At 66.0% G+C, this 23383-nt stretch overlaps 1 protein-coding gene across 1 annotated transcript in view; it reads left to right on the top strand.

Annotated features, from left to right (window-relative positions):
- INTS1 (integrator complex subunit 1) overlaps window positions 1-15259 on the top strand; it is a gene marked incomplete at its 5' end in the record, with an annotated part of 29142 nt that extends 13883 nt beyond the window's left edge. The window contains 27 exons of the mRNA XM_079718733.1: window positions 21-170; window positions 562-741; window positions 818-922; window positions 1869-2036; window positions 2112-2223; window positions 3329-3490; window positions 4131-4277; window positions 4577-4675; window positions 4943-5067; window positions 5451-5705; window positions 6230-6389; window positions 6633-6773; window positions 6935-7109; window positions 7198-7324; window positions 8054-8184; window positions 8699-8786; window positions 8894-9120; window positions 9346-9469; window positions 10435-10568; window positions 10946-11138; window positions 11657-11784; window positions 12065-12177; window positions 12930-13043; window positions 13916-13986; window positions 14358-14449; window positions 14612-14721; window positions 14900-15259. Coding sequence (XP_079574859.1) covers window positions 21-170; window positions 562-741; window positions 818-922; window positions 1869-2036; window positions 2112-2223; window positions 3329-3490; window positions 4131-4277; window positions 4577-4675; window positions 4943-5067; window positions 5451-5705; window positions 6230-6389; window positions 6633-6773; window positions 6935-7109; window positions 7198-7324; window positions 8054-8184; window positions 8699-8786; window positions 8894-9120; window positions 9346-9469; window positions 10435-10568; window positions 10946-11138; window positions 11657-11784; window positions 12065-12177; window positions 12930-13043; window positions 13916-13986; window positions 14358-14449; window positions 14612-14721; window positions 14900-15015 — 3747 coding nt within the window. The 3' untranslated portion in view covers window positions 15016-15259. The remainder of the gene's footprint in view (window positions 1-20; window positions 171-561; window positions 742-817; window positions 923-1868; window positions 2037-2111; window positions 2224-3328; window positions 3491-4130; window positions 4278-4576; window positions 4676-4942; window positions 5068-5450; window positions 5706-6229; window positions 6390-6632; window positions 6774-6934; window positions 7110-7197; window positions 7325-8053; window positions 8185-8698; window positions 8787-8893; window positions 9121-9345; window positions 9470-10434; window positions 10569-10945; window positions 11139-11656; window positions 11785-12064; window positions 12178-12929; window positions 13044-13915; window positions 13987-14357; window positions 14450-14611; window positions 14722-14899) is intronic.
- Window positions 15260-23383: the final 8124 nt, after the last annotated feature.

The raw sequence follows: 23383 nt of genomic DNA, 5'->3' as shown, positions 1-23383 counted from the left end.
AGGGCCCCCTGTCCCCGCAGAGGCAGCAGAAGCAGCGGCAGCTGCTGGGCCGCCTGCAGGACCTGCTGCTGGGCCCCAGGGCCGACGAGCAGACCACGTGTGAGGTGCTGGACTACTTTCTGCGGCGCCTCGGCTCCTCCCAGCTGGCGTCCCGGGTGCTGGCCACGAAGGTGAGGCGGCCGCCTGCGCCCGCTTCTCCCCACGCACCCCTGCTCTCCCTGTTTTTGTTAAGATGAGAATTTTTGCTCACCCAGGCTTGTATTCTAGCTGACTCCTGGGCACAGAAAGGATGCAGTCATGAACTTCGCAGGGCTCAGAGCCCTTTTTCCCCCGGCTGGGCCCCCTCCCTGGGTGGTACTGGGAAGCGTCCCGAGAGCAGCTCAGTGGCCGTCGTGCCGTGTTTCCCGAGGCGCTGGGGGCAGTTTTCCAGGGGAGCCGGCCCACGCTCCTTCCGCCCTAGGCGTGGTCGCTCCGGGAACACCACGCCTCTGCTGGGAAGCAGCCCTCGCGCGGGGCTCTGAGGGAGGGGTGGCCCCGAGACCGGCACGTGTCTGCGTGCAGGGCCTGTCCCTGGTGCTCTCGGAGGGCAGCCTGCGCGACGGGGAGGAGAAGGAGCCCCCCACGGAGGAGGACTCGGGCGACTCGGATGCGCTGCAGGGCTACCAGTGGCTGCTGCGAGACCTGCCCAGACTGCCTCTGTTCGACAGCGTCAGGACCACCACCGCCCTGGCGCTGCAGCAGGTGAGGGGCCGCAGGACGGCGGCGGGCAGCACCGCCGGGGCGTGCGCTCACACGCCCTCCCTCCCCCACTCCCCAGGCCATCCACATGGAGACGGATCCGCAGACCATCAGCGCGTACCTGGTCTACCTGTCCCAGCACACGCCCGTGGAGGAACAGAGCCAGCACAGTGACCTGGCCCTGGTGAGGGGGGCGGGGCTGGGGGACACTGACCAGCCCAGTCGGGATTCAGGGCCAGCAGGGCCACACCTTGGCTGTGGGCTCTAAGCGCACAGCTGCCTTGCCGGTGACCTTCTGTCTGAAGCGGGGGTCGAGGGCAGGAGCCCCCAGTGCCCTTGTGATGATCCAGGCCTGGTCGCCTCTGTGGCTCTGTGGCTTGGCCAACCCAGGAGGCCAAGGGGCAGGAGGCCAGCCCAGGAGTCTGCGGCTGGGGCCCGCATCCCACTCTCGGCTGGGGAGGCCCTGTGAGCTGAGCACATGCCCGTTTTCTACTTCGTCTTCCTCTTTTCTGGCCACCTCTCTTCTGACCTTGCTCCCCTGTTAGCGTGTCGGCTGGCAGTGACAGAGGTTCTGGAGGCCCTGGGTCTTGGTAGAATGAGTCAGTGGACGGAGTGAGGGAACGGGCTGAAGACAGAGGTCGGTGGGCAGGGGGATTCTGTGCAAGCCTGGGTTCCTCGTCGAGGGGCTGGACACAGTAATAAAAGTCCGGGGCTGGAGGCCTCGCCCTTCTGAGTCTGGTCCAGGGGCCAGCCCGCCCCGCGTCACCGCTGCAGGTTTCCAGTAAACGTGGGGTCCGGCTGTTTGCAGCCGGCCTTTCCCTCCGGGTCTCGAGAAGCGTGTGTGGCTGCCGCTCGAGGGCAGGTGGCGCCTTGCCCCGGGCCTCGCTCTCGTCTCCAGGGAGCCTGTCGCGTCTTGCTGCCCCTCCCACCCGCTTGGCAGTCGACAGCCCTGCGCGGCTGCGGGGCTCTGCGTGTGGGGCTCTCCCGTCCGTCATTGGCCTGCTGCCCGGTGGCGGGGGGTGGTTGTGCAGAGCGGACGTGGCGTCGGGGCGGCCTTCCGAGGGGACGGGGCTGTTGGCCAGGCACGACCGGAGGAGGGCCCCGCGCCCTCTGACGCCGTGCTCCCCCAGGACGTGGCCCGGCTCATCGTGGAGCGCTCCACCATCATGTCCCACCTGTTCTCCAAGCACTCCTGCAGCGCCGAGTCGGACGCCGTGCTGGCCGCCCTGCTCTCCATCTTCTCCCGCTACGTGCAGCGCATGCGCCAGAGCAAGGAGGGCGAGGAGGTCTACAGCTGGGTAAGGCGGGCGGGCGCCCCGGGCCGGCCCCGCGGCCCTCGCCTCCGCCCGCTCACCCCCTTCCTCTCCCTCCAGTCGGAGTCGCAAGACCAGGTCTTCCTGCGCTGGACTAGCGGGGAGACGGCCACCATGCACATCCTGGTGGTCCACGCCATGGTCATCCTCCTGACGCTGGGGCCGCCCCGCGGTGAGCAGCCTGTGGGCGGTGGGGCCTGGGTCTCCCGTAGAGGTGGACACCCTTCCCTGCCCGTCCTGGGGGCACACACGAGAGCCTCCACGCGGCGGGACCGCATGCACCGCCGACCCTTCCGATCCACAGGCTGGGGGTTTCCAAACTCCTTGCCGCCTCAGCCCACATGCTGTCCTGTCATCGTGAGATGCACATGGTTTATTGCTGGGCACCTCTGTGCCTGCTCCTCTTTTTTTTTTTTTTTTTTGCCGTACGCGGGCCTCTCACTGTTACGGCCTCTTCCGTTGCGGAGCACAGGGTCCGGACACTCAGGCTCAGCGGCCATGGCTCACGGGCCCAGCCGCTCCGCGGCATGTGGGATCCTCCCGGACCGGGGCACGAACCCGTGTCCCCTGCATCGGCAGGCGGACTCTCAACCACTGCGCCACCAGGGAAGCCCTGCCTGCTCCTCTTTGCACTGTGGTTTCTGGAGGTGGAGGTGTCCACATGGGGCTGCCCAGCTGAGGGGACACTGGTGCCCAGAGCAGTGAGCTCCAGGTCCTCCCCACAGGCCTGGGGTGTGGCCGTGGGCTGTGTCCAGAGCCGGCTGGTCCTCCGGCCTCCTGGAACCTCTGCCTGGCAGCCTCTCCTTCCCTCCTCCGTGGCTGACGCTCTGGGCTGCTCTGCCACTTACTTGTGTCCAGGGGAGGCTGGCCTTGTGCCGGCCTGGCCTACTGGCTGCCCGGGGCTTTGTGCAGCCTGAGCCCTGGAAGGAGCCAGTTTGGCCAAGCCCACAGAGCCCAGAGGGCGTGCTGGCCCCAGCCTCACACTGTCCCCTGGGCGGCCTGGCCAGCTCTGCACCTCCATTTCCTCAATTGAGACGGGGCGATGCCGCGATTGTGAGGATTACACAAGTTAATTGTGCAAAGCCTCTGCCGCTGGGCCGCGCTCAGCTCTTGGTAGATCCTTCTCCATCCTCTGAAGCCCCAGTTCGCACCTGTAAACCAAGGACGTGCTGGCCTTGGCCTTCAGCTTTTGGTGCAGCCGGAGCTCCTCGGGTGGCGAGGTCTGGGAAGGCCTCGCTGAGCCGGCCCTGGTGCTTGCCCTGTTGTCTCTCCCGAAGCTGGTGACGGCGAGTTCCGGGCGCTGCTGGACATCTGGTTCCCGGAGAAGAAGCCCCTGCCCACAGCCTTCCTGGTGGACACGTCGGAAGAGGCGCTGCTGCTGCCCGACTGGCTGAAGTTGCGCATGATCCGCTCGGAGGTCCCGCGCCTGGTGGACGCTGGTATGGCCTGGGCGCAGCTCGGGCGGGGAGGACCAGGCCTTGCCTCCTGCTGTGGGCCTGGGCGTGTGTTCTAGCTGTTGCCGATGAGAGAGGACGGCTCAGGGGCCTCTGGTGGGTTCCGGGGCGTCTGTTATTCAGCAGATGTTTGTGGAGCTGTCAGTGCGCCGACAGCTGCCCGCGAGCCCTTGTGGTTAGGCGTGGAGACCGAGGGCCTCCAGTGAGAAGCGGTGCTGGAGTAGGAACGAAGAAGACCAAGTGGTCCAGGAATTCGGAGGGGAGGAGGAGGGGCTGGGGCCTCGGAGCTGGTTCTGGGATGCAGAGTGGCCTCAGGTTGCCTGCAGCAAGGAGGAAGGGCATCCGGCGGTGGTCAGTGTGGTATCCAGCGGGGTGGCAGGCCGGGCAGTTTGGGGGTGGCTTGGCTGGGGGTGGCTTGGCTTGGGAAGCGCAGCAGGACACGCTCAGGGGAGCCTTGACTCTGAGCTGGAGGGAGCACAGGGCTGGCCCGCAGCCTCAGGACGCAGGGTGGGGGGCCCGAGGACCCACCAGCCACACTTGGAGCTGCCCTCTGGGCCCTGTGCCCCGCCAGGCCCCGCGGGCCAGGGTCACCCGGTGGCAGTCGCTGAGTAAGAGCCACCCTCAGCCCTGCAGGACCTGGAGCCCCAGCAGCTGCTGCTGTTTGTGCAGTCCTTCGGCATCCCTGTGTCCAGCATGAGCAAACTTCTCCAGTATCTGGACCAGGCGGTGGCCCACGACCCCCAGACCCTGGAGCAGAACATCATGGACAAGAGTGAGAGCCGGGGTCCTCGCCTGAGCACCCTGGGCCCGCCGTGGGGCTGCGGCTGGGGAGCCAGGCTGTGGGTGGAGTGGAACAGCCCCGGGGCAGGGGCTGCGAGCAGGAAGCTGGAGCTGCGTCCACACCTCGGGTTGGAGGGTGGAGGGAGCTGCGGGTGCTGCCTGATTCTCTGCAGAAAGACCCTGTCGCCCAGCTTCCTGGGTCCTGGGGAGGCTTGGAGCTCTCTGGATGCCATGCGGAGGGCTTCCCTCCCCCCTGGGGGCCCGTGTTTACCCGTGGCTGCCCCCCCGCAGATTACATGGCTCACCTGGTCGAGGTCCAGCACGAGCGAGGGGCGTCCGGAGGCCAGACTTTCCACTCCCTGCTCACAGCCTCCCTGCCCGCCCGGCGAGGTACCCACCCGTCCCGGCTCGCACAGCCGCTTGGGAAGCATTGGCTTCTGGCTGGCGTCCGGGCTTCTATTTATGGGCCCTGTTCCTCGTGGGCCTCGGCAGGCCTGGCGAGGCTGGGGGTCCCGGGGCGAGAGCCCTCTGCAGGGCCTGGGAGCCCGCTCCTCTCTGGGCGGTGGGCCGCCCGGTGAGCCTGGCCGTGGTCGGCATGGTCCCCGCCGCAGCCGGCCGTGACGGCTCCTCAGCCACCCTGCTCCTCCTTCCCTGCAGACAGCACGGAGGCGCCGAAACCCAAAAGCAGCCCAGAGCAGCCACCAGGCCAGGGCAGGACCCGGGCCGTGACACAGGTGCAGGTTCTGGGCCCCGAGGACGACCTGGCCGGCATGCTCCTGCAGGTACGGGACACCCTCCCTCCCCGGTCCCTCCTCCCGCCTGGAATCCACGGCCAGGGGTTCCCTGGGCACGTGTGTTCTCACCCCCTCCTCACAGTGACAGGCGCTGCCGAGCAGCGGTGCGTGGTTTCCGTCTTCACGCTTACACGCCTGTATGTGCACGTGTGTGCACAGGTCCACGCGCTCTTTCCTGGGCCTGTTGCCACGGGCCTCTTCCCAGTCCTTGGCCCCCACCCTACGCCCCGCTGGAGAGTCTGCTGGGGACCGGGCACGCCAGTGCCAACTGCCGGCAGCCTCCGTGGGGTCGGGGTGCGGGGTGAGAGGAGGGCTCTTCAGGGAAGGCCCCACCTGCCAGCCGCGCGGTCCTGATGGCTGCCTTTCACCAGATCTTCCCGCTGAGCCCGAGCCCACGGTGGCAGAGCTCCAGTGCGCGCCCTGTAGCCCTGGCGCTGCAGCAGGCCCTGGGCCGGGAGCTGGCGCGAGTCCGCCAGGGGAGCCCCGAGGTGCCGGGCGTCGCGGTGCGCCTCCTGCAGGCCCTCGCCACCCTGCTGAACTCCCCGCACGGCGGCGCCCTGGTCATGGTCATGCACCAGAACCACTTCCTCGCCTGCCCTCTGATGCGCCAGCTCTGCCAGTACCAGGTAGGCCCTGGCACGGCCCTGCGCCTCGCTCCCCGAGTCCCCGCGCCCGGGCTCTGCCTCGTGCGGCCAAGGCCCCCGTCCCCCATCCCGCCCCCCAGGCTCGGGGCTCCTGTGGCCAGGCCTGCTTGGCCCCGGCTGACTGGGTGCCCTGACGCTGTCCCGTGGCCTCTTCTCTTGCTCCTAAGTGAAGAGACGCAACTTTTGCTGCGGATCTGGGGGTACATCCCCCGCTTCTGTGACAGAAGCTTCCCGTGAGCAGGGCAGGAGCGTGTTGGGCTTTCACCACGCCCCCCACCTGGTTTCAGTAGTTTTGCCACGTTCACCGTACTTGCCTCCGTGTGTGCCCGCGTGTGTGCCCGCGTGTGTGCTACCTCCTCGATCGTTTCTCTCTGAGCCCCGTGAGGACAGGCAGCAGCAGACCCCTCTCGGGCTGTGGGTACGGGTGCTGGAGGGGCCCCCGCTGTGGCCGGCGGGACGGCTCCGCCGGCCCCGGCCCTGTCTGAGCCGTGCTGCGCTGTCCCCAGCGCTGCGTGCCCCAGGACACCGGCTTCTCGTCGCGCTTCCTCAAAGTGCTTGTGCAGACCCTGCAGTGGCTGGACAGCCCCGCTGTGGAGGCCGGGCCCCTGCAGGCCCAGCTCAAGCTGTTTGCCGCCCAGTACTCGGCACGGCGCCGGATCAGTGATGGTGAGGCGGGGTCGATGGTGCCGGCGGGGGTCCTGGGCTCTCTGCCGTCGTGTCAGGGGGACCGGGGCTTTGTTCCCAGAGGGGTCCCGGGTGGCGTCGGGGTGAGTGGGGCCCAGCAGTTTGAAAGGGGTTGGGGCACTGGGGAGGCCCCCCAGGGAGGAGTGTACGTGTGGGAACCGAGGGGAGTCGCCTGCCCGGCACCCCTGGCAGGAGTCCCGTGGGTCACACGGCGCTCCCCTGCAGTGCGGAGCGGGTTCCTGCACCTGGCGGAGGCCCTGACGTTCCGCGGGGACCCGGAAGTGGTCAGCTCCACCATCCGCGCCATCGCGGCCACCCTCAAGTCTGGGGAGGGGTGTGACGTGGAGCCCGAGCTTATCAGCAAAGGTACTCGGGCCCCGGGCGCCATAAAGACCCCTCCTCCCCGCCCCGCACACAGGTCCCTCTCCTGGGCGCCCCCAGAGCGGCCCGGGGGCGGGGCTGTCTGTCCTCACGTCCGGTGGCCCCCCGAGCTGGAGTGACACGGGTGCCCTCTCTGCCCCCTTCAGTCCTCCGGGGTCTGGTCGCTGTGAGGTCGCCTCACCTGGAGGAGCTGCTGGCCGCGCTCTTCTCCGCTGCCTCCGCCTTCCCGGCCTCGGGGCCTGTGGCCGTGGTGAGCTCACTGCTGCTGCAGGAGAAGGGGGAGCCCCCGGCCCTGGGGAAGCAGGACTCTGATGGCTGCAGGTGAGCCGGCAGGGCGGTGGCCGGCTGGGAGGGGGAGCGGGGGCGGCCCTGGCCGGCCGCGTCTGAGCCCACCCCGCCTTCCCCGCAGCCTGGAGGCTGTGCGGCTGGGACCCTGCGCGGGGCTCCTCGTCGACTGGCTGGAGATGCTGGACCCCGAGGTGATCAGCAGCTGCCCTGACCTGCAGCAGCGGCTGCTCTTCTCCCAGGGCAACAAGGTGGGCCTCACTCGCGCGCGGCACAGTGCCCTGGGCCCCCGGTCCGCCCGGCAGCCCCAGGGTGGGGCTGGCTCTCCGTCGGTTCCAGCAGATCCAGGCCTGAGTCTCAGTGGCCAGACAGGTCCCACGTTTCCTCTGAGCAGGTCACCACAACTGTCCAGAGCTGGTCACGGAGGTGGGCGGGGGGTGGGGGGACTGGTCCTTTGTGGGCTCAGGTCCTCACGGGGCACGAGGCGGTAGTGGGGGTGGAGCTCAGCACCCCCTGACGAGGGGCGGCGTCCTCGGAGGGGCCGGAGCCCATGTCAGGGCTCTGCGGGGGTGGCAGGGCCCCCCAGCTCATCTGGCCGTGGGGAAGGTGAGGAAGCCCTGACCGGGTCGCCGGGGAGGGGCTGGGCGACCCCTGTCCGTGATCCTGCCGCGCGCTGGAGGGTCTGCGCTTCTGAGAGCGGCCGTCACGCTCCCGCGCCCCCAGCCCGCCCAGGCGTTCCCGCACTCAGGGTTTTGCTCGCATGTCTTCTGGTCTCTGAGGAGTGGGTTCGGTTCAGCCCATGTTTAACCTGCGGAGTGACCGGCCGGGCTGGGTGGCTTCCCGGGCAGGAGCCTCGGATCTGCCTCGAAACGGACACCTTCCTCTGCTCTGTGCCGGCACACGTGGGCTGTCACCTGCTGACGCTACCCGGCAGAGCCGTCAGCCCGGCGGGGACCATCCCAGATTTCCTCCCTCCCCAGGGCAAAGGCCATCCTGGCCCGCAGGTGCCGTCTTTCCGACCCTACCTCTTAGCCCTGCTCACGCACCAGTCCAGCTGGTCCACGCTGCACCAGTGTATCCACATCCTGCTGGGCAAGAACCGGGAGCAGAGGTGAGTCCGTCAGACCTCTGTCCCCCACCGGCAGGTCTGTTCCTGCCACAGGCAGCGTGGGCCTTGGGGTGCCATGTGGCAGCCGCCCTGCCCAGACTCCTCCGGGAGCCAAGTTCAGAGGGCACCGTCGGGGGCCTTGGGGGTGATCTCATCCAGCACCCTTCCCCCCGGCTTCCTCAGGAACCGGGGCTCTCTTGCCTGGCCCGGTGTCCCTTCTCTGGGTGACCAGCAGGCAGACAGTCGGTTTCACTGTCCTCCGGTCGTGTGAATGGCTGGCGTCCGTGCTGTGCTGCGGGGATGCCAGAGGCCCCTGTGCGTGGCTGCAAGCGTGGGGCGGGGCGGGGCCGACCTTAGCTTTGCCACCGTGAGCTGCAGAGAGGTCGGGTGGGGCAGCCCGCGTCCCCTGACAGCTGACCTGGGCCCTCGGCCGGCAGGGAGCGTCTTGCCCCGTCCCCTGCCTCCCTCCGCCTGGAGACGGGCCTCGTGCTCAGCCAGGCCGCCTCGCTTCCTCCAGGTTTGACCCCTCGGCCTCCCTGGACTTCCTCTGGGCCTGCATCCACATTCCTCGAATCTGGCAGGGCAGGGACCAGCGTACCCCTCAGGCAGGTTTTGGGGTGTCCCCTGCCCGCAGGGTGGGGTGGCAGTTGGACGTGGCGAGATGTGGGCGCGCCCGTCGCACCCGGGCCTGACGGGCGGTGCCCGGCTGCAGAAGCGGCGGGAGGAGTTGGTGCTGCGGGTCCAGGCCCCAGAGCTCATCGGCCTGGCGGAGCTGATCCTGGCGGAGGCAGAGGCCAGGAGCCAGGACGGGGACACCAGCGCCTGCAGCCTTCTCCAGGCCCGGCTGCCCCTGCTGCTCAGCTGCTGCCGTGGCGACGACGAGGGCGTCAGGAAGGTGACAGCGCACCTGGCGAGCTGCATCCAGCAGTGGGCTGACAGGTGAGGGTGCTGGACCCCGGGCTCCGGAGCCCCCGCCTGTCCCCTGGCCCGTATGATGGGAGGCCGTGGCTCAGACGTGAGCACCGTGGAAATGAGCCCAGGCCGCCAGCGGGGGTGGGGTAGGGCTGAGGGGCCTGGCACAGCAGCTCTGCACGCAGCCCGCGGTGGGAACAGCGGCTCCTCTGTCCCGCGGCCACCCCGACTCTGGTCTCTGGTCTCTCGCAGCGTGCTGGGCAGGCGTTGCCGGGACCTGCTCGTGCACCTGTACCTGCAGCGGCCAGACCTCCGGGTGCCTGTGCCTGACGTCCTGCTGCACAGCGAAGGGGCCGCCGGCAGCAGCGTCTGCAAGGTAAAGCCCTACGGGGTCATCGGGGCCACCTTTATCCTTCACTTGAAGGTAGGAACGCCAACTGGGAGGTAGAGAAATCTCTTTTCTCGGATCTAAAGACAAAAGCACCTGCTGAGTGTCGACGGCATGTCTGCAGGGCAGAGCCTGCCCCGCCACCCTCGCCTGTCCGACCTCTCGAAGGGTCTGGAAACGATCTTTTCCTCCTCCAAGGAGTCCTCCGGGTGTGGAGCAGAGGACAGTGGGGTCCCCCTCGTTCCCTGTTAAGGGACCGTTGACTACAACAGGCCGCGTGGTGCGCGTGCGACGGTGTTGCACGCGTCCCAGCACCCCCATCCCTTTCTGGCTGCCTGCCGTGGCGCCAGCCTTTGGCCCAGCGTGGGGCCTCCGTGCGCGGGTCTGTGTGGCATCTGCCTTCACCTCCCTTGGGTGATGGCGGGGGAAGGGGGATCTGCCGGACCCCCTGCCCATGTCCCCTGGGCTGGACCCTGGAGTCGTATGTGCTGCCTGCCCTGCTTCTCGGGATGGGGAGGGAAGTTGATGTTTTTCCAGTTGTGCTTCCTTCCACTCTTGTGTGTTACTTGTTTTACACACCTGAAATTATGCTTTATTTGTAAGGTTGGTTTTTCTCGTCCGAGCTAATGTAGGGCTTTTATTCTGTTTGTGTGGAGAGGGTGACCTCACACACCATGTGCTGAGATTGTCTGGGAGCTCTGGCCACGGCCTGTTTGACCCCCAGGAGTACCAGAAGGCACTGGGGGAGCAGGTTTCTCTGGGTTGCTGCATAGGTCCTTAGGGACCATGCCAGGGCCTTGGGGTCCGGGGACCTTGGAGCAGGGGTCCGCACACTGCCCGGTGAGCCCCATCGTAGCCCCTGCAGTGGTGGGCAGCGGACTCGGCGGGGGGCGGGCAGGTAGGGTGCGAGGGCTGCAGGCGGCTCCGGCTCTGACCACCCCCGTCCCTCTCAGCTGGACGGCCTCATTCACCGCTTCATCACCCTCCTCGCGGACACCAGCGACTCCCGGGCCGCCGAGAACCGAGTGGCCGACGCCAACATGGCCTGTCGGAAGCTGGCTGTGGCCCACCCCATCCTGCTGCTCAGGTACCGCCTGGCCTGTCCCACCTGCAGCCCGAGTGGGCAAAGCTCGCTGGCAGGGTGCCCTCCCTGCCCCAGCCTGGAGCGGCTCCCACACCAGGCGTTCCTGTAAGGCGGGCTCTGCGGCTAAGAGCAGGTGGACGGACACCGTGGTGGTGTCGTCACGGGCGGCCAGGGCCTCAGCTGCTTCCTGACTAAGCTGAGTCTCGGGGGGAGGGGCCAGGTGGGCGCAGGAGAGGGTGGGTCAGGTGAGTGGCCCAGGACATCGCGGTGGGGGTTAGCAGGCGCCGCGTGGTCTCCAAGTGCAAGTTGATGTCGGCCCTGGGGTCGGGGGGAGACGGCCCAGGACCACCGGGCACACGCGTCGCCCCCGTCGCCCCCAGGCACCTGCCCATGATCGCCGCCCTCCTGCACGGCCGCAACCACCTCAACTTTCAGGAGTTCCGGCAGCAGAACCACCTGACCTTCTTCCTGCACGTGCTGGGCATCCTGGAGCTGCTGCAGCCGCACGTGTTCCAGAGCGAGCACCAGGGGGCGCTGTGGGACTGCCTGCTCTCCTTTCTCCGCCTGCTGCTGGTGGGTGCCCCGCCCACCCTCGGGACGCTGGGCCCCAGGCATCCCCAGGAGTCGGGGGCCCCGGTCCCCCTCCCTGCGCCCTTCCCAGCCGGCGCCCCTGCTCGCCCTGCTGCCCCCGCCACCATTCTGAGCTCGTCCCCCTTCTGCTCCCATGACTCTGGCAGCCCCGGTCTTCCTGACCAGGACTGAGGGTCCGTCCCCTTGTCCACCTGAGGCGGCTGGGTGAGGGCACAGCCCCTTGGCTGCATCAGGGGCAGGGCCAGGCCACCTGCCTGTCTGATAGCTTCACCCGGGGAAGGCCCCCAGCTGCTCACGTGCCTGGGGAGACCCCACGCTCCTCAGGGTTCATGAGGGACAAGGCCACTCCTGACCCTTAGGGACCTTAACGTGCTGCCCGGCAGAGGGCAGCATGTTGGCGGTGTCCAGGGTGTACTGTGAGGCTCCAGAGGGAGCGACGCGGCCAAGACGGGGGATGCTTCAGGCCCTGAATGCTCCGCCCCCCGCGCTTCCCTTTGCAGAACTACAGGAAGTCCTCCCGCCACCTGGCCCCCTTCATCAGCAAGTTCGTGCAGTTCACCCACAAGTATATCACCTGTAATGCCCCGGCCGCCGTCGCCTTCCTGCAGAAACACTCCGACGCGCTCCAGTGAGTGTGCGCGTCTGGCACGGCTCCTCTCCGGCCAGGGTCCCGTCGTGGTGGTGCTCAGGGCTGGGAGCTCCCAAGGGGCGTGGTGGCGGGGATGGACACTGCCCACGGCGCCGGGGCCCGGGGCAGCAGGGCTGTTGACGCTGGGTCTGTGCCGGGGCCATTCTGAGCTGGCTTCCTCCTCCCTCGGCTCCCGGGGCACCTCCTGAGCCCCTGCCCACGGGGCCCTGCTTGCCTCCCTCCTGTGGCGTGGTCCTCACGGAGAACCTTGCTCCCCCAGTGACCTGTCCTTCGACAGCAGTGACCTGGTGATGCTCAAGTCACTCCTGGCGGGGCTGAGCCTTCCCAGCAGGGACGGCAGGGCCGACCGAGGCCTGGATGAGGAAGGCGAGGGTGAGTGGGGCCGGGGCTGCGGGCTGGACTGCACTGGGCGTCCCTCGGGCATCGTTGGCCCCGGGTCCATGACACGCGCAAAGCACCGAGTCGTGTTGTGGCCAGCGTGACCTACAGCACCTGCCGTCTGTGGGACCAACCAGGTCCCTCTGTTCTCTGTCCTCGTCCCCGTCCCCATCCTGTGGCCCCTACAGTGGGGCGACCCGGCACCTGCAGCATTGTGTCTGGCGGGCACGCGGTGGATTTGTGAATGGGCCGAGTGCCCGGGGGCCCAGGTCCGGTGCTGGCCCTTCACGGCCACTCTCCCCTGGTTTTGCCAAGCCGCTGGTGTAGAGTGTGACTCTTGGCCGTCCACGGACGTGCCTGGAGCAGGGCTCTGCATGCAGGCGCCTTTATTGAGCACCTGCTGTGTGCCGGGGGCAGCAGGGAAGGCCACGCGCACAGTGGGATGGGTGAGAGGCTCGAGAGAGAAGTGCCGCGTCTCGCAGCAGCTCCCAGCATGCTCGTCGTTTCAGCGCATTTATTGAGCGCCCGTTGTGTACCAGGCACCGTGCTCAGCCCAGGGCAGGGGCCGCATCTTTGGGGGTCTGGTGTGATTCTGGGCACTGCTCAGCAAGGCTGTCCCTCGCTTACGTACATGGATCCTGCGGCCTCGGTGTCGAGTGTGTCCGGGGCTCTCAGGCCCTCTGGACGGTGGCCTGGGGCGGGCCGTCCTTGTCTCCACCCGACAGCACTGGCCTCCTGTCTTGCAGACGAGAGCTCAGCTGGCCCCCTGCCTCTGGTCAGCATCTCCCTCTTCACCCCTCTGACCGCAGCTGAAGTGGCCCCCTATGTGAAGAGGCTTTCCCGGGGCCAGGCGGTCGAGGGTAAGTTTGGGGGTTTGGCTCCCCCAGGCCCGGTCGGCCCCGCGGTGGGTGGTGGCCTCCCTTTCTGTCCCTGCGGCATCCTGGGTCCCACAGCGGCCCTTGGCCGTCCAGGCTTCTCGTGGTGGGGGGGCATCCAGAAGACAGCAGGGCCCCTGCCAGGTCCCGGGAGGGGCTGGGCTCTTCCCTCAGAGCGGGAATAAGGGTGGGTAGAGAGGGGGTTGGGGGGAGAAGCGGGGCTGGAGACTGGGGGTGGCTCTTCTGCTGGCCAGTGGTGCTGGGGAGCCCCCTGGAATCCCCGTGGGTACCGAGGAAGAGGGGCCTGGCGGGGAGCTGGCCGACAGCCCCTGGTCCCCTACGGGGGAGCCAAGGGCCTGGGTGGCCACCTGTGGGGAGGGGCAGGGCCATGTTTCTGCAGTGTGGCTTCGGGGCAGCTGGGGCAGACATCCGGGGAGCGTGGTGCAGATGCAGATCCCTGGGCCCCTCAGAAACCTCTGAAAGCCTGGTCGACCAGCACCTCCGGTTTGGGGTCACCGGCTGGGTAGTTGGGAAGGCAGCGGAACCCCCAGTGCTTTCCGTCCCAAGGTGCTGGGGGCCCCCTGGCCTGAGCAAGCACTAGGGATGCTATGGAAGCTCCAGGAGGCACTGGCGCTGATGTTATGAACAGCCATGCTGCACCTGTAGAACCAGGTCCCTCCGCCAGAGCCTGTGCTGAGGCCGGGCCAGGGTCCCTGCCCGGCACGTGTGCTGTGGGGCAGCGGGCTCTGACCCCGGGACTCCACCACTCCTGCCTCTGGGCTGCGTGGGGGACAGGTTCGCCCCCGAGCCCAGCAGCTGCAGCCCGGCCCTCACAACACGCTTTCTACCCATCTTAGATCTGTTGGAGGTTCTGAGCGACGTGGACGAGATGTCCCGGCGGAGACCCGAGATCCTGGGCTTCTTCTCGGTGCGGAAGCTGCCACGTGCCCAGAGGAACTGAGACCGTGTCGGAGGCTGGGGTGGGAGGGCAAAGCCACGCTGGGCCCCCCGGGACAGGGACGCCGCCCCCACCCTCCTTCCTGCTGTGCACCCTGCTCAGCCCACAGTGGCTGGGCTTTGGGGGCGGGCGCCACGTCTGAGTGCGGCCCCGCCCCAGTTGCTCAGTCCCGCCCAGAACTGAGGCTGCCGCTCCTCCACTCTGCGCTGGGGCTCCTATGTGCTTCATGGGTCCCGAGGTCCCAGGGCCCAGCGACAGGGGTGTTGAGGGGCTGGGGACTTAGGGAGCGGGATCCCCTGGACAGGAGGGTGGCCCTGCTGACACCGCCCCCGCCCCCGCAGACCAGTCTGCAGCGGCTGATGAGCTCAGCAGAGGAGTCCTGTCGCAGCCTGGCCTTCAGCCTGGCCCTGCGCTCCATCCAGAGCAACCCCAGGTAAGCCGGCGTCACCTGCCACCACGGGCCGCCCGGTGCCCTGGGCCAGGCCTCCCACTCCTCCTGTCCGGTGGGGCCCGGCACGGGGCTCTGGGGAGGCGTCGGGGCCTTGGCCGTCTTGGCACGGGGGGAGGTGCCAACCTGAGCACGTGGCTCTTTCAGCATCGCAGCTGACTTCCTGCCCACGTTCATGTACTGCCTGGGCAGCCGGGACTTTGAAGTAGCGCAGACGGCCCTCCGGAACCTGCCGGAGTACACCCTCCTCTGCCAGGGTGAGTCTGCCCCGACCCCACCCACCCAGGCCCTGGTGACCCCGGAGGCCTCGGTACCCGGGGCCGGGCTCTCGGGCAAAGACCAGAGGCTCCACTTCTGAGGGCTGCCTGATGACCTGGCTGCCGCGACCAGGATGTCAGGGCCGTGCAGCCTGACGGGGTCTTCGTCTGTCCCCAGAGCATGCAGCCGTGCTGCTGCACCGGGCCTTCCTGGTGGGCATGTATGGCCAAATGGATACCAGCGCCCAGATCTCTGAGGCCCTGAGGATCCTGCACATGGAGGCTGTGATGTGAGCCCGGGCCGCAGCCCGACTGCACACCTGGTCCACTGGTGGTCTCCTCCGGGAGCACCAAGCAGGCAGGGCCAGCACTCAGAGCCCACCCTCAGCCGCCCCTGGCCAGCAGTGCGGGGGCCATCTGCCCCGGAGGCTGTCCCGCCTGCGGAGTGACGGGGGCAGAGCCCAGCTGGGAGGGGATGCTGACATCCTAGCAAGTCGAGGCGAGGGGCTGGGTTCAAATGAAACGTTGTGAACTCCTTGATGCTGCTGCCTGTGTGTTTTGCCTCCTTGGAGACCCTGGGAGTGAGTGGGACCTGGGAGCTTGGAGCCCTGCCCCCACGGCCCGTCCAGCCTGCCTGCTCCTGGGTGGGCACGTGGTGGTGTCCATCTGGAGACAGGAGGGTGCCTGCCTGCTGGGCACAGTCTCGGCCCTTCCTCCAGGCAGCATCGGGGGAGAGCTAACAGTGCCCGGGCGCCCCCTGCCCCTGAGTTCTCTGCCCACGGGCTCAGCCTCGTCAACTCCCGGAGGGAGCGGGGCTCACTGGGGGTCGGCAGAGCAGTCTCCTCTCCCACCCCAGAAAGGACCTCAGCTCCCCGAGACCCTCAGCTTCGGGCATCGCTCCAGGAAGCCCCCGTGTGCTGGCCGCGGGGTGAGGGCTGGCGCAGTGCAGCCACTGAGGGGCGCATCCCCTGCGGAGCTGCAGTGCTGGGGCAGGGGACGGGGGCTGGGCTCTGCCCGAGAACTTGGCCTGGGGACTCTGAGGGCAGGGGGCAGTGCTCCCTCTAGTGAGGGCCCCGGGGTCCCCCCAGGCGGCACTGGTTTCTCCAGGCCAGTGTCCTGGTTTCTCCAGGCCAGTGTCCTCGTTTCTGGGGCCAGTGCCGTCCCAGCCCCATCCAGGCTCGACGCAGATGGCGTCCCGCCCATCCCTCCCATTGCTCCCGTTGGCGCCCAGTGCTTGGCAGAGCCCCAGTCTCCCCGATGGCCCCTGGGTTCCGGTGCACGACCCCCTCCTTCCGCAGTGTCCCCGTCTGCCTGGCTCCTGCTCAGCTGGGGCCACCAGGGGGCGCTGAGGCTAAAGACAGACCCAGGCTCTTCAGTCCGGCCTGCTTGAGGCTGGACAGACCCTTGTGGGGTGGGGGGTGGTCACTGCTTCCATGCCCACCAGGGACAGGGCTGTGCCCCTAGCCCCACAGGCCCCTGGTCGGCCACGGCCTTGCCAGCCTCTCTTCTCCCCATCCTTGCTTCTCACCAGCCTCCCTGCTCCCCTGAGCCCCTGATGGGTCGGCCACCACGCCACTGCCCGTGCGACAGCCCTTCAGTATCCAGATCCTGCCCGTTCCTTGGTGGAGCCCCAGGATCCCCTGTCCCATCTGCCTTGTTTCTTGGCCCCCGTTGTGTGGCTCTTGCTCAGAGGCACGTGGAACTGGCCTTTGGCAGCTCCTGCCCCACTGCAGTCCCTGCAGAGAGGGACATGGAGCTGAAGGGCCCCCTCCTGCCTCCTGCCCTGGGTGCCCTACCAGGAAGTGCCGTGCCACTTGTAGGATGCCACGGTCCTGCCCGTCTGGGCTTGGGTGACAGCTGTTGGGACACCTGCATGCCCCAAAGTGCCACTGCCTCACCCAGAGCTAGGGGAGCCCAGGCCCCCTGGGGTTTGGGAGGATGGAGGCTGGGGCATTTCACCCATGACACTGGGCTGCGTGAGGGCCCAGCAGGCAGCGAGGCAGGCTCTGGGAGAGCCCTTGGACCACCTTCCTGCCCAGTCCCACCAATGTCAGGGCCGGGGCCTGGGGGAGCCTGGGGGTGGGACGTGGCCTGGCTCTGGAGGAGCGGGGATTCCAACCACCCTCCACCTTCACCTTTCTGCGGGCAAAGGCAGACATCCTGGCAGGGCTTCAGGCGGGTGGCTGGTGCACGGGCGGTACCCACGGAACCTGCGCTTGCCAGCCTGGGCGCTGCAGCATTGCCTGGCAGGTGGGGGCGGGGGCAGCGGGACCCTTGGGGGCGGCCCGTGGGAATGGGCGGTGGTGCGTGGAGGGTGCGGGCAGGGCGGGTGTGCAGGGCAGCACTCCTTGGATGGTCCCCGTTGCCATGGACACCAGCCAGCCAGCTCCATTTTACACAGGTGCGCCCAGCCCAGGGCCTCGGGGAGAGGGGGCCCAGGGGGCCCAGTGGATGGCGGGCAGGGGCGTGGGTGTGCACGTGTGTGGGTTGAGTGTGGGCTTGTGGAGGCCGGGTGAGCCCCCTCGGGCCCAAGGCCACCTGACCTGCTCCTGTCTGCACAGCGTGAATGGGGAGCTGGAGTGCCAGCTCCCTGTGTGGGCCTGAACCCGGAGCCTGTGCCCCGCAGAGCGCCATGGGGCTTGGCTGCTGAGCGGGGAGGCCCAAGGTACAGGAGCACAGCCAGGTAGAACCTTCTGGATCCCAACTCTTCTGCCTCAGCTCAGCACCCAGCCACGTCCACTGTGAAGCCCAAGCTTGCCACGTTCTCTCCTGCCACAGGGCCTTTGCACGGGGCCTTTGCTCCCCCTCACTGCCCACTGTGCCAGCTCCCACTCCATCAGCTCTCAGCTCCTGTGGCACCTCCTCCAGGAAGGCTTCTGGCACCCAGGGTCAGGTGCCTTCTCCCTGCAAGTGCTGTGTGTTCTCAGTTTGTCGCTCTATGCCACACTGGGAGGTGGGGGGTCTGGCTGGGTGGTTGGAGTTGTCAATCCAGCCAGGGTCTGCCTGGCCTGGGGTGTGCAGAGCAGGTGAGGGAGGAAGCGAAGTCCAGTCTCCTCCAAGAGCCCAAAGCCCCGGAGGGAGCCGGGGTGGGGTCGGGCCGGGGGGCTGGGGCAAAGACGTGAGGTCAGCCCGTGTGTCCCACCCCAGCCCCCAGCCCCGGGCTCTCCACGGGGGCTGCTCTGGCCTGGCTCGCAGCCTGCGAGGCCTGGGAAGTTGACCCATCCAAGGTCAGGTTGGGGAAGGGGCTCCTCGGGTATCAGGCAGGCGGAGAGGTGGAGGGGAGGGGCACCTGACGCTGGCAGCTGAGCTCCCCTCTCTGGGCCTCAGCCTGCCTCTCGTTACGAGGGGCTGTGCTCACCCACTGACAAGAAAATAAGACGTCCCGCCGAACCCCACAGTCCCCTTGGCTCTGGGGGAGAGGAGGCCCCCCCAGGGAGGGTCAAAGGGGACCCCGTCAACCAGCTTCTGCAGGTGGAGAAGGGTGGGACAAGGAGCAGCGTTGCCATGGTGATGAGCTCGCCTGTTTCCTTCACGTTCAGTCCTGGGAAGGGGTGAACCCTGACCTTCAAACAGGCCAGACAGCCAGCAGCCGGGCAGAGGGCCAGAGAGGCGTGGGCAGCTGGGGCCCCAGGGCCACCAGGTCTCCCCACAAGGGTTCCCAGCACTAGGGCCCCCACGTTCACCCTGGGAGGGCTGGCTTATGGCCCCAATTCACAGATGAGGGCAGTAAGGGCCACCCAGTTGGTTGTCCAAGGTCACATGGGGTAGAACTGCCCAGGGGGTCCTGAACCAGGACGCTCCCCTCTCCCCTGTTGCTTCCCTCAGAGCCACTTGAAACTCTGACCCAGGCCGCGGTGGGGTTACTTCGGGTGTCTTGGCAGGGAGGGTTGTGGCTTGAGGGCTCTCCCAGGGCCCGCCCGCCCCATCCCTCCCTGGGGGAGGAGGACAGGCAGAACTGGAGTCCAGGTCTCACCCTGGAGCCCTCTCCCCAGTCCAGGCCCAGGCTGGGCCCCCAGGGGGACCAGAGGTCAGACTCCACAAGGCTCGTGCCTGGGGGAATTGGGAAGGGCTATTTCAAGAAGGTGGAGGGTCGAGTAGGAGCTTGACGACGAAGTAGGAGTTGGAGGGTGAGCAGGAGTTTTCCAGGTGAGGACTCAGCTTGTCAGCTTACATCAGGGCACAGAGCTCTCGTCACGTGTGGGTGGTGAGCCCACAGCCCTGGTCTCCTGTCTGTGGCCTCTGGGTATGAAGTGTGGCCTGGAGGGGACTGTGGGGCTCAGCGGGAGTTTGTCCAGTGAGTGGTCACAGGCCACATGCAGGGAGAGGAGCGGGACTTCTGGCTGCAGAGCCCACTGACCCCTGTGATGGAGGAAGCAGCTGCTGACTGCCACCTGCTTGGCACACCTGGGCCAGACTCCTGGGGGCCTCCCGAGACGCTGGGTCCCAAAGACCCCTTGGACCCCTTGGACCCCTTCATCCTGGGTCCACATCACAGACGGCACCCCAGGCGCCCACAGGCCAGAGCGTGAGCCAGGAGAGCCTTTGGGATGGCAAAGCACATGGCGGCAGGAGGTGGGGGGCTGCCGGGTCAGAGGCCAGAGTGCAGGTTCCCCGCCCCAGGGCACCCACCCTGGGTCCCCCCACTCCGGGCGCCCTCACCCTGAGTCTCTGTGTTCCACCCCTGGAGTCCGCCAGTCCTCCTTTCAAGGCCAGGGGCAGCCTTGTCTGACCTCTCACCCCCAGACCTGGGGCAGGCAACTCTGGAGGCACCCCAGGGCTCTGAGGCCAGCCCAGCGCTCGCTGACTATGGCCTTGGGGAAACCACTCGCCTCTGCTTCCATATCTGTAAAAGGGGTGTGCAAATGACGCCTGAGTCTCAGGGGACCGTGAGCACGGAGGAAGTGCTCAGTGAAGGGTGTCTGTCATTGTGACCTGCTTTATGAACAGAGAGGCGCTGTGATCTGGCCAAGGACACACAGCTACTGGAGGCAGGGCCAGGCTTCCTTCTGCTCCCTGGCGCCCCTGCCAGCCCCTGCGTGCTGGTAATGGGACAGGAGGGCCAGGCCCCATTACAAGGGGTTCCTATAAATGGCGTGAGAAGGATTAATAATGTATATTTAACACATCGTCATGGTAGCCAAAAATGATCTATAAATGTGCGGTAAATGTTTTATAATGTTTTTGTAACCCGTTATAAATGATAAATGGCAGACTATAGATGCCGGATCAAATATTTATAACGCATTGTGTGCAGCGTTGGGCTGCTACAGTTCGGGAAAGCCATTAATAATAAAGTGGATGGAAATGTAAAAGTTACCGACATGCCCAGCAAAGCCATTTATAATGAAATGTAAAATTTGGCTGTTGGAAGCAACCCACGAGCCCTAGCCGAAGCACCGGCCAGGTTCCCCTGGAGCCCGGGGAAGGAGTGGGTTGTGAATTATTTGTGAGGTGTTCGGACTAGAATGTATACTATCCATAGCACGCTGTATAAATATGCACAAGGCAGCATGCATTATTCATTGGGCCTAATTAATTAATGGGTGGCCCCTTAAAATGGGGTGTCGCAGCTTCCAGCTCCCTCCTGCCTGGGGTGCGGGCATCCACAGCTGCCTGCGTGAGCTATTGGCTGACCCAATCATGGCCTTGGGAACTGGGGAATGAGGGGACGCCCCTTGTATGCTCTGCTGTGAAGCCAGTGTGACCCCCCAAGGTGGTTCCGCTGCAGGCGGCAAGGGGCTGGCATCCCTCTGGGGGGCTCTGCTTACCACCCTCCAGCATCCGTCTCTCACAGCCACAGTGGCCATGAAACTTAATTGTTTTTCATGGATCGAGCTTGAGGAAAGCCAAACCTAGATAGCGCTATTTGCCTTTTTCACTTACTTATTAAAGGTGAGGTGCTCAGGGTGCGATGGTGACGTGAATGATATTCTTAACTAGTCCAGACCAATCAATGTAAAGACAGGCAGCATCGATCACAATTACCTGGCTAGATAATACTGTGACCGCGGCAGGGAGCCACATTTCCACAGCTCAGCCGGTGCTACTGGGGATGAGGGCCCCCACCTTGCTGTGAAGGCTCAGAGAAGTGAGGGTGACAGGGCAAAGCTGCTGAGCAAGGCTGCCAACCTGGACCTGCCCGCTGGAGCCCAAGCATGCCTTTTGCACAAGCCAGGGCTCCCGGTTCTGTTGTGTGTGGCACTCGTTTCCTGAGACACCCCTGCAGCAGAGGTTCTGTGGGCAAGTCAGTTTGGGAACCCCTGTGTAGTGTGGCTGCTCCCTTGGGAGTCACGGTGCACGGCAGGGGATGAAGGCTCTGAGAAGTCCTGGGGGAAGGGCCGCATGGGTGGATGCCTCCCCCCTTCTTTCTCTCGGCCCCCCACTGCCTTTCCTGGTTTCCGTGCTCTGCCTTGAAGGCTCAGGGCACCGCCAGGTCTGCTGTGTTTGGACAGGCGCCTCCGACTATGTTCCAGCTCAGGCTATCAGCCTTGGTCAAACCTGTTACTTGGGGTTCAATCTACCAGTTAAAGGGTCTACAGACCCCACCCCACCACTCCAAGTTGTCGTGCCCATTCCCACCACCAAGAACCATCCTGGGGCCCAGTAGGCGTTGCATCCTCCAGGAGCGGGCTTTTTGGATGCAAATTAGTGCTGCCCTGGTCCGGATTGTCCCTGGGTCCCCAGCAATGTCCTTGCCAGCCTTCCTCCCGGGGAGGGGCCCCCATCACCACCGAGGGGTCTGAACATGTGCTGGAAAGCAGGAGGGGGGCGGGAATTGAGACCACCTGGCCTGGAAGTTCTGACCCAGACGAGGGCGGCCGCTCGGGCAGGGCAGGGGCCTGGGCTGACCTGGGTTCCTCAGGCCCTCCACTATGCCAGGTCCTAGGTCCCAGCTCTGCCTGGCGGATCCACTGGTCTCTCCTCAGAACCTAATTTTCTCGAGCTGCAGGATGGGTAGGGTCAACCCGCTTTTAAAGAGTGGCTTTAAGCATTAAGTGAGAAAATGGGTGTGAAAAATGCTAGAAGCCCTTCCCGACCCTTTCTCCAGCCGCACCGCGCCTCCTGCCCAGTCCCTCCAATCCCCGGATACTCCTCTGTGACTTCGTTCCTGCTGCAGGGCCTCTGCCTGGGGCACTCTTCCCTTTCCTCTGTGACAAGCCAATTCCCACTTACCCTTCAGGTCTCAGTTCTCATGTCCCCTCCCCAGGGAAGCCATCTCCGGCCTCTGGACCAAGACAAGGGCCCCTTCTTCACCATCTAATGGCATTGTGTGTCCCTTGGAGCACTGTCACGGGCAGTTGTGCGTTTATCTGTGTATGTGTATCAGTCAGGGTAAGAACGCTAGCTGCTGTAACAAACAGGTCCCAAAGTTCCAGCAACTGGACCCAGCCTGCATTTCTCACTCACCCAGAGGCCAATCTGGATGTCCCTGGTCAGTGATGACCTTCTGCCTGACCCTGCAGTGTCCAAGCTCGTCCACCTGTGGCCCCATCATCTAGTAGGTCCTTTGCCTCCATCCAGCAGACCGGGGAAGATTTAGAGTGTGAGGTGCATCCATCACCTCCATTGGCCAGAACTCAGCCACAGCAGCCCCACTGACCTGCAAGGGAGGCTGGAAACATCAGACCAGGCATAGGAAATGGCAAGTGCTGAGGTCCTGGGGCAGTCGTAGGAGGGGAGATGGGAGAGGTAACAATGGCCCATGCTGAGGACAGTGCTTTCCTTGTGAGGAGGAGGGGCTGGAGAAGTGGCAGGGCAAGTTCTGGCTCCCGTGATCATCAAAGATTTTGTGTTGAGAATAGACTGCAGGTGGCAAGCCAGAGGCAGAGCCATGGTTGGAAGATTCCTGTAGAAACCCAGGCTCACACCAGCTGGTGGCTGTGGAGGTGGTAGCAGTGGTCAGCTTCCTGCAGGACGGGATGTGGGCAGTGAGAGGACAGGGGCCAAGGGGCTCGCCCAGGCTTGTGGCCCCAGCAGCTGGCAGGACGCCATGGGTCGGCTGTGGGTGGGGCTGGTTGGGGGTCTGGGAGGACCAGGAGTGGCTGAGTGCAGGAGGCAAGAGGGGTGGAGGCTCTGAGGCCAGCAGGGCAGGGCAGGCCAGGGAGCAGCTGGAGATGTGATAAGGGGCCCGGATGGACTTCATTCAGAGCGCTGCAGAGGCCAAGCAAGGAAGGGCTTGTCCAACTGGCTTTCTAGAAAGATCCCTTGGCTGCTGGGGAGGGGTGGACTATGGTGGCCAGAGGGCAGGAGGGAGCTGAGGGAGACTGGCCAGTGGCCAGGGGCAAGATGTTGGTGGCCGCAGTGGGGAGAAGTGGGCAGGCTGGGGGTGTCCTGGATTGGGGGGCCCTGGAGAGGAGCAGGGCCGGCGGAGGACGTGCTGTGTGTGAGGTGCTGATGGGGACACCACCACAAATGCCGCCTCCCAAGTCACTGTCCCCAGAGGCGGCCACGTGGTGGCCAGTGGGGGCAAGCGTGCAGCTTAAACTCCTCAGAATCAGAGCTCTGCTCGCCACCTCCTCTTCCTTCTGAGCCCCCAGCCCTGTCTGCCTCTCGTCCAGCCCTGTGACCACCGCCCCCCCCACCCCCCCACTTCTTGACCTTGGCCTTACCCGACCTCACCGGCTTTTCCAGTTCTCCTAAATGCTGCCCTGGGGGTCAGGAA

The sequence above is a fragment of the Hyperoodon ampullatus genome, assembly GCF_949752795.1.
Source record: "Hyperoodon ampullatus genome assembly, chromosome: 14".
NCBI classification, from domain to species: domain Eukaryota; kingdom Metazoa; phylum Chordata; class Mammalia; order Artiodactyla; family Ziphiidae; genus Hyperoodon; species Hyperoodon ampullatus.
The sequence above is the reverse complement of the archived record's forward strand: the minus strand, read 5'-3'. Positions and strand labels throughout refer to the sequence as shown.